Raw genomic sequence first — 11,080 nt, forward strand, 5'->3', positions numbered from 1 at the left:
CCGGCCCATCCCCGGTTCCCATCTGGGGATCCGCACCCGGGCGCTGCGGCGCCGCAGTTTAAAGCCCGTGAGATCCCGCAACAACCCGGATCCGGAAGCGCGGGGGCAGAGCGGGGCGAGGACAGGGGTGGGACCTTCCGCGCAGAGCCAGGGCCAAGTCGAACGAGGTTCAGGGCGCGGGGCGGGGCTCCGGCCGAGGGGCGGGATCTTGGGCGTGGGGGCGGAGCCTGCGCGGGTCGTGGAGATCTGAGGGGATCCCAGATGCACCTGCACCCACGTGCTGACCGCCCCACCTTAGGCGGTTTCTCTGGGCCCGTTATCTCCAAGTGGAGTCGCTATCCCCACAGGATTTCCCCAATTGGCAGGAGAGTTTTATTTATTTTCTTATTAAGAAAATAAAATTGACTTTGCAATTTACAACTTTTTTTTTTTTTTTACAGTAACCAAAAATCTTAGGCTTGTTAGTATTTGACTTTCCACTCAGTTTTTGTTGTTTTGTTTTTGGTTTTTGGGTTTTGGGTTTTTTTGAGACCGAGTCTCCCTCTATCACCCAGGTGGGAGTGCAGTGGCGTTATCTCGGCTCACTGCAACCTCTGCCTCCCGGGTTCAAGCGATTCTCCTGCCTCAGCCCCCCGAGTAGCTGGGATTACAGGCGCAGGTTTTATCAGTAAAGACCCTGAAGGCCCAGGCTGCTTTTCCGTGAGTACAAAGACACAACACCTGTGGGAGGTGTAGGCCCAGGTGAGGGATGCCGAGCTCACACGGCCCCCTAGGCCTAGGTAGCAAATAGATGCACGTGTGCCTTTCACACTCCACCCTCACTTCACACTGGCCCACCCACTCCTTGCTCTGGGAAATGAGGACGCAGCAGGAGATACCTGTAGCTAACACACACACACCTTGTCCCCTGCAATGGCCAGACTTCCAGGGCTGCCTCGCTTCCCAGATACATTTTCAGGTGCCACTTGTAGGGTCCAGCCCTACGGGGCTTAGCGGGTGTTCTCCCCGTGTGCGGAGATGACAGATTGTAATAAATAAAGGCACAAGACAAAGAGATAAAGAGAAAGCAGCTGGGCCCGGGGCACCACTACCATGAAGACGCGGAGACTGGTAGTGGCCCCAAACGGCTGGGCTCGCTGATACTTATTGCATACAAGACAAGGGGGCAGGGTAAGGAGGGTGAATCTTCTAAGTGATTGACAAGGTGAAGCAAGTCACGTGATTACAGGATAGGGGCCCTTCCCTTTTAGGTAGCCTAAGCAGAGAGATAAGACAGCATACGTCAGCGTTTTCTTCTCTGCACTTATAAGAGAGATCAAAGACTTTTAAGACTTTCACTGTTTCTTCTACCTCTATCTACTACGAACTTCAAAGAGGAACCAGGAGTACGGGAGGAGCATGAACGTGGACAAGGAGCGCGACCATTGAAGCACAGCACCACAAGGAAGGGTTTAGGCCTCTGGGTGACTGCGGGCAGGCCTGGATAATATCCAGCCTTCCACAAGAAGCTGGTGGAGCAGAGTGTTCCCTGACTCCTCCAAGGAAAGGAGACTTCCTTTCGTGATCTGCTAAGTAACAGGTGCCTTCCCAGACACTGGCGTTACCACTTGACCAAGGAGCCCTCAAGCGGCCTTTATTGCAGGCGTAACAGAAGGCTCACCTCTTGCCTTCTAGGTCACGTCTCACAATATCCCTTCAGTACCTGACCCTATACCTGCCGGTTACTTCTAGGTTATGTTAGTAATTCAACAAAGGGTAATATTAAAAGCTAATGATTAAAATGTTTATAATAATGATTGATAATTGTTCATGATCATCTCTATATCTAATTTGTATAATGACTATTCTTTTTTTTTTTTTTTTTTGAGACGGAGTCTCACTCTGTCACCCAGGCTGGAGTGCAGTGGCCGGATCTCAGCTCACTGCAAGCTCCGCCTCCCGGGTTCACACCATTCTCCTGCCTCAGCCTCCCGAGTAGCTGGGACTACAGGCGCCCGCCACCTCGCCCGGCTAGTTTTTTGTATTGTCAGTAGAGACAGGGTTTCACCGTGTTAGCCAGGATGGTCTCGATCTCCTGACCTCGTGATCCACCCGTCTCGGCCCCCCAAAGTGCTGGGATTACAGGCTTGAGCCACTGCGCCCCGCCATGACTATTCTTATTCTATTGTCTTTATTATACTGAAACAGTTTGTGCCTTCAGTTTCTTGCCTCAGCACCTAGGTAATCCTCCGCCCACAGCCACTGGCCTGCATTTAAGCCAACTCCAAATATACCTTCTAGATCTGGGGGAAATCTAGCCATTTTCACATGAAGTGACAAGACGAGAAACTGATTTGTTTGTATAGATTGAATGTTGGTCCCAAGATAAGCTTTCTATTTAATATTGGCTTCTCTATCAATCAGACTGTCACCATGAGTTTCTGGTAACTGAACCAGAAATCGACTTGAGTGTTTTAATAGACGAGGAGTCTGTTGAACAGCATTTCAGAGACCAATGTAAAAGCAAAGCACAACACATGTGATTTTCAAACATGCTGGACCTCAGGCCAATGTGACAACATTTCCTGTGGTTCAAGTCCCCAAAACAATTAGAAATTGCAAATGGAAGACTACAAAATAATCACCAAAAGAGAAATTGGCAAAGCAAGAATTCTTTCTCAGTATTTGAGGCTGGTAAAAGTGTTTTATTTCTTATTAAAATACAGTATGTGTCACTTAATAACAGGGATATGTTTTGAGAAGTGCATTATTAGACAATTAATTTCATCATCCTGCAGACATCATACTGTGTGCTCACACAAACGTAGGTGGTTTACAGCCTAGTCCACACCTAGGCTATATGTTATACCTGTTGCTTAGGCTGCAAACCTGTACAGCATGTTCCTGAGTACTGTAGGCAGTTGGAACACAACAGTATGTGTGTATCTACACATGCCTAAACACAGAAAAGGTACAGTGAAAATACACTATTAGATTCTTTTTTTTTTTTTTTTTTTGAGACACAGTCTTGCTCTGTCGCCCAGGCTGGAGTGCAGTGGTGCAATCTGGGCTCACTGCAAGCTCCGCCTCTCGGGCTAACGCCATTCTCCTGCCTCAGCCTCCCGAGTAGTTGGGACTACAGGCGCCCACCACCATGCCCAGCTAATTTTTGTATTTTTAGTAGACATGGAGTTTCACCGTATTAGCCAGGATGGTCTTGATCTCCTGACCTTGTGATCCGCCCGCCTCAGCCTCCCAAAGTGCTGGGATTACAGGTGTGAGCCACCGCGCCCAGCCAAAATACAGTATTAGATTCCTAAGACACTGCCATTGTATTGGTCTGTCATTTGGTCTATCATTGACCAAAATTTCATTATTTGGTATATGACTGTAGGTAAAAAATTCAAATATATACTAGGCTTGTTTTGTACTTTTATATTTAGATGCAAAAAACTGAAAGAGATTTTTGGATGGTAAATATTTTTTATAAAGTCATATTGGAAAGGATGGGGTCATGAATTTCTATGGGGAAAAGAAAGATCAGATTGTAACTGTGTAGAAAAGGAAGACACAAGAAACTCTATTTTGATCTGTACTAAGAAAAATTGTTCTGCTTTGAGATGCTGTTCATCTGTAACTTTAGCCCCAACCCTGTGCTCACAGAAACATGTGCTGTATTGAATCAAGGTTGAATGGATTTAAGGCTGTGCAGGATGTGCCTTGTTAACAGTATGTTTGCAGGCAGTATGCCTGGTAAAAGTCATTGCCATTCTCCATTCTCTATTAACCAGGGGCACAATGCACTGTGGAAAGCCACAGGGACCTCTGCCCGAGAAAGCCGGGTATTGTCCAAGGTCTGCCCCCACTGAGACAGCCTGAGATACGGCCTCGTGGGAAAGCAAAGACCCTACATCCCCCAGCCCAACACCCATGAAGGGTCTGTGCTGAGGAGGAGGAGAGAAAGAGGGAGGCCTCTTTGCAGTTGAGATAAGAGGAAGGTTTCTATCTCCTGCTCGTGCCTGGGAATGGAATGTCTCAGTGTAAAGCTGACCATTCGTTCTATTCTGAGACAGGAGAAAACCGACCTGTGGCTGGAGGCGAGATATGCTGGCAGCAATACTGCTCTGTTACTCTTTGCTACTCTGAGATGTTTGTGTAAAGTGAAACATAAATCTAGCCTACATGCACATCCAGGCACAGCACCTTTCCTTGAACTTATTCATGACACAGATTCCTTTGCTCACATGTTTCCCTGCTGACCTTCTCCTCACCATCACCCTGTTGCCCTGCCACACTCCCCTCACCAAGATAGTAAAAACAGGGATCCATAAATACTGAGGGAACTCAGAGACCAGCGCCAGTGCAGGTCCTTGCATGCTGAGTGTGCCAGTCCCCTGGGCCCACTGTGCTTTCGCTATACTTTGTCTCTGTGTCTTATTTCTTTTCTCAGTCTCTCATCTTCACCTGACGAGAAATACCCACAGGTGTGGAGGGGCAGCCTCCCTTCAAATTTCCTTCAGTCAGCAAGCAGAGAAGCCTTTCTTCCCACTCAGACCCCAATCAAGGCTTCTGAAAGTAGGGGTTTTGTCTTTCTCTCCTTAAAAGATGTCCTGAGGTAGGCATTTGAAGCCTGGAAAATCATTCCCAGGGAGCCAGACTTCTCTCTCTCTTCTAGGAATTTCTTGGCCAAATGGTTCTAATCCCAGAACCCACCCCCTAAACCTTTTCTAATACAATTACTGTCTTCAGGCCAGCACATGGAGACAGATTTGAGCTGGACTCCTGTGTCCTTGCGAGCTGACTTTTCTTTTTTCCTTTTTTTTTGGTTTCTTTTTTTTTTTTTTTTTTTTTTGAGATAGGGTCTCACTCTGTAGCCCAGGCTGGAGTGCAGTGACGTGAACACAGCTCACTGCAACCTCGACCTCCCCAGGCTCAGGTGATCCTCTCACCTCAGCCTCCTGAGGAGCTGGTACTACAGGTGCGTGCCACCATGCCTGGCTAATTTAAAAAAAAAAAAAATTAACTCCTGAGCCTCCCAAAGTGCTGGGATTACAGGATTGAGCCACCACACCCAGCCCAGAAGCCAACCTTCAGTATTGACCTTTGCTCTTCTCAAAAACCTGATGTCACAGCACTGGCCTCCAGCGCATCCAGCCGTGGGTCCCTTTTGCTGCATAATGGTTTCTTTTTTTTTTTTTTTTTTTTTGAGACACAGTCTTGCTCTGTCGCCCAGGCTGGAGTGCAGTGGTGCAATCTGGGCTCACTGCAAGCTCCACCTCCCGGGTTTACACCATTCTCCTGCCTCAGCCTCCCGAGTAGCTGGGACTACAGGCGCCCACCACCTCGCCTGGTTAGTTTTTTGTATTTTTTAGTGGGGGGGGGGGGTTTCACCATGTTAGACAGGATGGTCTCGATCTCCTGACCTCGTGATCCACCCATCTCGGCCTCCCAAAGTGCTGGGATTACAGGCTTGAGCCACCGCGCCCGGCCTCTGCATAACGGTTTCTATGGAGACATCTGTGATGCCACTACTGCTCCCAGGAGCCTACAGGACCTGGAGCTCTGGAAGCCGATCTCCTCCCACTGGACCAGCTAGCAGGTTCACGTTCGAGGCCATTTTCCCCTCAACGCCTCACGCCAGGCTGAAGAGAGATCCACGGGAATAGCTGGGCCTGTCCTCATTCAGGTCCACATTCAGGCAGCAAAGCTCACTTGGTCTTTGCCTCATGTTACCTAAGAAGGCCAGCCCATCTGAGAGGCACAGTTTGATGTCCAGCTCGATGGCCAGGGGCCTGATGCTCCTCCAGAACATGGCCAGCCGGGACGCCCAGTGCCCAGAATGGAAACTGCACCAAAAGCCACGCACGCTCAGCAAGTCAGTCCAGACCATCAGCCGCTACTACAGGAAGACGGTATGGGGTCCTGGGAGGAGGGCTGCCACGGGCCTTGAGGTGACCTGCTTCTCCTTCTCCCCAAGGACCCATAGAGCCGTCAGCCCACAAAGCATTCCACAGGCCTTCTGCTGATGGGTTACCAAAGGGGGATTCCCCTGAGGTCCTCTCCCTTTCTGAAGGGCCTGGTGCCTTAGTCCCCATGTGCCACTGGCTTCTTCTGGGTTAGCTGCTTTGGCTGGTCCTCCCCTCTTGCAGACCTTGGCTCCCGGTGCTCTGGTTGGCCAAGGGGAGAAGATGCATAGTTTGCCCCAAGACTCCTGACGTGCATCTTGAAAAGGAGAGTGAAGGGGAGATAATGTGGAAGGGGACCTCAGCCAGACAGGTACACTGTGCCACTGTGTATTAGGGGAGCCCAAGATGGTCACCCCGGCTCCTGGCAGCTTCCTGGGTGAATGCATTGCCTGGACCTAGTGGACTGTGGTTTCTTTTTTTCTTTTTTCTTTTTCTTTTTTTTTTGAGATGGAGTTTCAATCTTGTTGCCCAGGCTGGAGTGCAATGGCGCGATCTCGGCTCACCACAACCTCTGCCTCCCGGGTTCAAGTGATTCTCCAGTCTCAGCCTCTCAAGTAGCTGGGATTACAAGCATGTGCCACGACACCCGGCTAACTTTGTGTGTGTGTGTGTGTTTTTGATAGAGACGGGGTTTCTCCATGTTGGTCAGGCTGATCTCGAACTCCCAACCTCAGGTGATCCGCCCACCTTGGCCTCCCAAAGTGCTGGGATTCCAGGCGTGAGCCACCGCACCCGGCCAGGTTATGGTCTCTGAAGTGGGTCTGCGTGGCTCTTGCTGAGTATCCAGTGTGCTGGAGAGGGGACGGAGGGGACACGCCGCTGCAGCCTGCACACACGCAGGCCCTTTCAACCCCAGTGGGAGAGTAGCTTAGTGCCCATGACCAGCAGCATGTGTGGGTGTGGGGGAGCCTGTCCATGAATCTCAGCCGGCAGTCAGGCAGAAGCAAGGCCCCCATCCGTCTAGGCCTCAGGGTCCCCAAGAGGCTCTCGGTGGGCAGCCAGAGCTCCAGAACCAGGAGGTTGTTGTGGGCAGGTCTCTGGGGAGGCCTGAGGGGCGGCACGGTGTCCGGGGCGGGGATCTGCATTCACATACTGCTCATAGGCACCTGCCATTGGGGTGACTGGTGATGGTTTAGGGAAGCAGGGTCTGCCCTTGGATGGACTGGCCTAGAGTCAGGGGCCTTCTGCACCTGTCTTATTTTCCCCGCTCTGCCAGAGTGAACCCAAGGATGCCACCAGCCTCACCAGCTTCATGTCCAAAATGGAGGAACTTCGAAGGGTCTTCCCCAGGCGTCCTGACTGCCCCCAGTTCAGCACCAGGGCCACATCCATGTCCCACTGTGGTAAGAGCCCCCCACCAGGGCCGCCTGTGAAACTGCCTGTCAGAGTCGAGGGGCCAGGGGAGGACTTGCTGCACCCGTCAGTCTGCGAGCAGCCACCAGAGTTGGCCTCCACGGTGGCCCCAGCTGCTGCTTTTGAAATCCGCCCTGTGCGCAGGGAGCCAGGGCAGCAGTGAGGCTGCAGGTGGAGGGAGGCCCGCTTCTCCTGGCCACTGTGATTATGATTCGTCTCCCCAGACTTCTTGCTTTTCTATTGTCTCACCCACTAAAAATTCAGTAGGGTCAGGGGCTAGGGGAGTGGAGATGGTTGAAGATTCTGGAAGCTTCAGGAAAGAATCCCATAAAGCCAGACAGCTCATTAGGGACAGTGCCCCTGGGGAGCCCCAGCAGCTGTCCGGTCCAACCCCTCACTGCTCCGATGAGAACAGGAGGCTCAGAGCAGGCAGCTGCCGAGCTCCGTGGTCACCTGGGGGACGCTGCCCAGAGCCAAGGCTTTATCCCAGCATCTGCTCCTGGACCTGGACTGGTTCCATGTCCCCACACAAGACACCTTAGGGATGGCGAGCTTGAGCTGAATTCCTGTGACCAGTAGTAGCCAAGCCAAGGTGGGGGTTGTCGGGAGGGGGTCCCATGCTGTCCACGAATCTCAGCCGGCATCAGGCACAAGCAGGGCCCCCACCTTTCTAGGCTTCAGGCCCCCCTCCGCCTCAGCAAGAGGGTCTCCACAGCAGCCAGGGCTCCAGGACCAGGGATTGTTGTGGGCAGGTCTCTGGGGAGGCTGAGGGGCCGCACGGTGTCCTGGGCGTGGGGTCTGTGTCTACATACTGCTCATAGGCAGTTGCCATTGGGGCGCTTTGTGATGGTTTAGGGGAAACAGGGTCTGCCTTGGATGGGCTGGTCTGGAGGTGGGGGAGCTTCTGTTCGACCTTTAGGAGGGCATGTTTTTACCGAAGGAAAGTGGGGTCTGCCCTCCAGGGGACAGGGGGCATCAACTAGAGAAATTCAGCCACACTCGGGTCTGTTGAGGTGGAGACACCAAAGCAGGCAGGAGGATGAAGCCCACCCTTTGGTTCAGCCCATTGCTCAATCCCATGCATCCATTAAAAAAAGCTATCTGTGCCCCTACCTGGTACTTAAGGATAAAAAAGAGTCTGCCCTGGAGTTCTTGGGGAGATGAGACCACAGCAGTCACCAGATGGCATCTTTAACACTCTGCAGGTTCACCCACCGAGGCCGATTTGTCCGGGGAGATTGACAACAGCTCAGAGACCTGGAGGGGCACCCGGGACCTGCTCTTGGCCAGGCAGGGTTCGGATACGAACCTGGATGGTGAGGGAGCCCCTAGGGCCTCTGCCTGCACCTGCTGGGCCCCTGAGCTCGAGGCCTGCTTCTTACAGGGTTGCTGCTTATGCCATGTGGAATTCCCTTCCAGGACTGCCTGCCTCCTGAGGAGTCACACAGAAAGGCCCCCGGGCTCCCTTATGCAGAACTAGCCCTGCCTTGCCTGACAGCTTAGGCTGCAGTCCCCCCAGGACCATGGCCCCTTGTCTTTAGGAAAAATCATAGTTGAAAGTTTTGTCCCCTCGACCCTTACCCAGAGGCTGATGGGTGCATCCCTCACTGTGGGTAGAGACCCCTCAGGACACTGTTCCCGCAGACAGGTGTGCCTGTTTCCATTTACCAAGAGGAAATTCACAGCACCGAGTTTCCTTTCTTGCCTTAATTGGAGGAAACCTAGAATCTGCAGTGACCAGCTGCCCTCAGGCTCAGGAAGGTGGATAATCCCCTCCCTCCCCTCAGTTTAAAGATGGAGAAACTGGGCTGGGCGCAGTGGCTCACGCCTGTAATCCCAGCACTTTGGGAGGCCGAGGCGGGTGGATCATGAGGTCAGAAGTTCAAGACCTGCCTGGCCAAGCTGGTGAAACCCCATCTCTACTAAAAATACAAAAAAAAAAAAAAAAAAAAATTAGCCGGGCATGGTGGCGGGCGCCTGTAATCCCAGCTACTCGGGAGGCTGAGGCAGAGAATTGCTTGAATTTGGTAGGCAGAGTTTACAGTGAGTTGAAATCGTGCCATTGCACTCCAGCTTGGGAGACAGAGTGAGACTCTATCTCAAAAAAAAAAAAAAAAGTTGGGGAAACTAAGGCCCCAGGAGGGGACAAGCAACCAGGTGTGCAGGGACAGCATCAGGATGACCCCCTTGTTCCGACTCCCAGCTCTGGCTGCTCTGTCCTGGGTGTCTCGGCCGGAGCTTCCACACCTTCCTTCACTCCCTCAGATGGGGTGTGGGCGCCCCATCGTGTTCACAGCAGCATCACACTGTGTCCTCAAAGTGAGGTGACAAGAGCTAGGAGACAGATCGGAGTCCGTCTGGGCAGACAGGGGTTTCCGAGGGAAGTCTCAGAAGGGTGGACGTCGTCATCCAAGAGGCCAGAGGAGCTCGGCAGGGAAGGGTCTTGTTTCTCATTCGGCCTCTGCTGTCACCACAGGGCACCTCCTTCCCTTCAGTAAGAGCGCCTGCGAGTTCAATTACTTGAGGAAGAAGAGCAAATCTCAGACTCTGAGTCCGGTCACCAGCAGCTCAGTCGCATCCCAGAGCTGCTCGAGAAAGAGGATGCCCTGGTACCTCTCAGTCATCCATGAGAAGGTACTGGTGGAGAGGGTGCAAATCCCAGTTCCCTACTCCCTCACTCTGCTTCCGGCTGGGAGGACAGCCCTGCCCCCTGACAGGCTCTGGTTCTAGTATCTGGTTAGCTGCATCAAGCAGGTCCCCATGGCCTAAAAGGACCTCCAGACCCCCTGCTTTGACAAAGCTCCTCACTCCTGTCCATCCTCACCCCAGTGGGTGGCAGTTATACCGGCATGGAACTCAGACTCACTGGCACGCATGACCTCCAGCCATTCACACATCTTTGCACCCACAGACTCTACTTCAGAGAATGTATTCTAAATAAAAATCATAACAGGAATAGCCAACTTGATTTATGTACAAGTTGATTCATTGTAGTGTCATTTTTTAAATCTATATTTATAAGAAAGACTGACCTGTATTTTCACTGTCTTGTAATTCCCTCATCAAATCTTAGTATCAAAGTTATTCTGGCTTCATTAAAATGAAAGAAAAGGCTGGAAAACAGTTACTTTTTTTCTTTTTATTTCTTTTCTTTATTATTATTATTATTATTATTTGAGACAGGATCTCACTCTGTCACCCAGGCTGGAGTGTGGTGGTGTGATCCCGGCTCACTGCAGCCTTGACCTCCCAGAGCCCAAGCACTCCTCCCACTTCAGCCTCCCAAGTAGCTGGGACTACAGGTGTGCGCCACCACACCTGGCTACTTTTGTATTTTGTAGAAACGGGGTTTCCCCATGTTGCCCAGGCAGGTCTGGAACTCCTGGGCTCAAGTGATCCACCCGTCTTGGCCCCCCAAAGTGCTGGGAGCACCACTGCACCTGGCATCTTGTTTCTTTTTCTATTCTCTGTAAGAGTTTGTATAAGATTGATGCCGTTTCTTCCTTAAATTCTGAAGAATTCGCCATTGAAAGAGTCTGTGTCTGGAGACTCCTCACAGGATAACTCTTATTTTATTAATTAATTTATTTTTGAGACAGAGTCTCGCTCTGTCGCCAGGCTGGAGTGCAGGGGCGCCATCTCAGCTTGCTGCTACCTCTGCCTCCTGGGTTCAAGCAGTTCTCCTGCCTCAGCCTCCCAAGTAGCTGGGATTACAGGCACGCGCCACTACACCCAGCTAATTTTGTATATATATTTCTTGAGATGGAGTTTTGCTCTTGTTG

At 51.6% G+C, this 11,080-nt stretch overlaps 2 protein-coding genes across 2 annotated transcripts in view; both read left to right on the forward strand.

Moving 5' to 3' along the window:
• The first annotated feature begins 5,498 nt into the window (after positions 1-5,498).
• LOC105522355 (coiled-coil domain-containing protein 27-like) lies at positions 5,499-8,801 on the forward strand. Its single transcript, XM_011956851.1, has 4 exons — positions 5,499-5,891; positions 7,162-7,288; positions 8,504-8,614; positions 8,683-8,801. The coding sequence occupies exons 1-4, from the start codon at positions 5,706-5,708 to the stop codon at positions 8,799-8,801; spliced, it is 543 nt and encodes a 180-aa protein (XP_011812241.1). The 5' UTR covers positions 5,499-5,705.
• A 1,098-nt stretch (positions 8,802-9,899) lies between these two features.
• Positions 9,900-11,080, forward strand: part of LOC105522347 (coiled-coil domain-containing protein 27-like) — a 14,911-nt gene continuing 13,730 nt past the window's right edge. The window contains exon 1 of the mRNA XM_011956843.1: positions 9,900-9,932. Coding sequence (XP_011812233.1) covers positions 9,900-9,932 — 33 coding nt within the window. The remainder of the gene's footprint in view (positions 9,933-11,080) is intronic.

This window comes from Colobus angolensis, unplaced genomic scaffold (assembly GCF_000951035.1).
Source record: "Colobus angolensis palliatus isolate OR3802 unplaced genomic scaffold, Cang.pa_1.0 Scaffold426, whole genome shotgun sequence".
In the NCBI taxonomy this organism is placed as follows: domain Eukaryota; kingdom Metazoa; phylum Chordata; class Mammalia; order Primates; family Cercopithecidae; genus Colobus; species Colobus angolensis.

Excerpts from the sequence above, each read along its gene's own strand:
- LOC105522355 (XM_011956851.1), top strand. The coding sequence starts at position 5,706 with ATGTTACCTAAGAAGGCCAGCCCATCTGAGAGGCACAGTTTGATGTCC. Across the intron at positions 5,892-7,161 it reads GCCGCTACTACAGGAAGACG|AGTGAACCCAAGGATGCCAC; the intron begins GTATGGGGTCCT and ends CCGCTCTGCCAG. Across the intron at positions 7,289-8,503 it reads CACATCCATGTCCCACTGTG|GTTCACCCACCGAGGCCGAT; the intron begins GTAAGAGCCCCC and ends AACACTCTGCAG.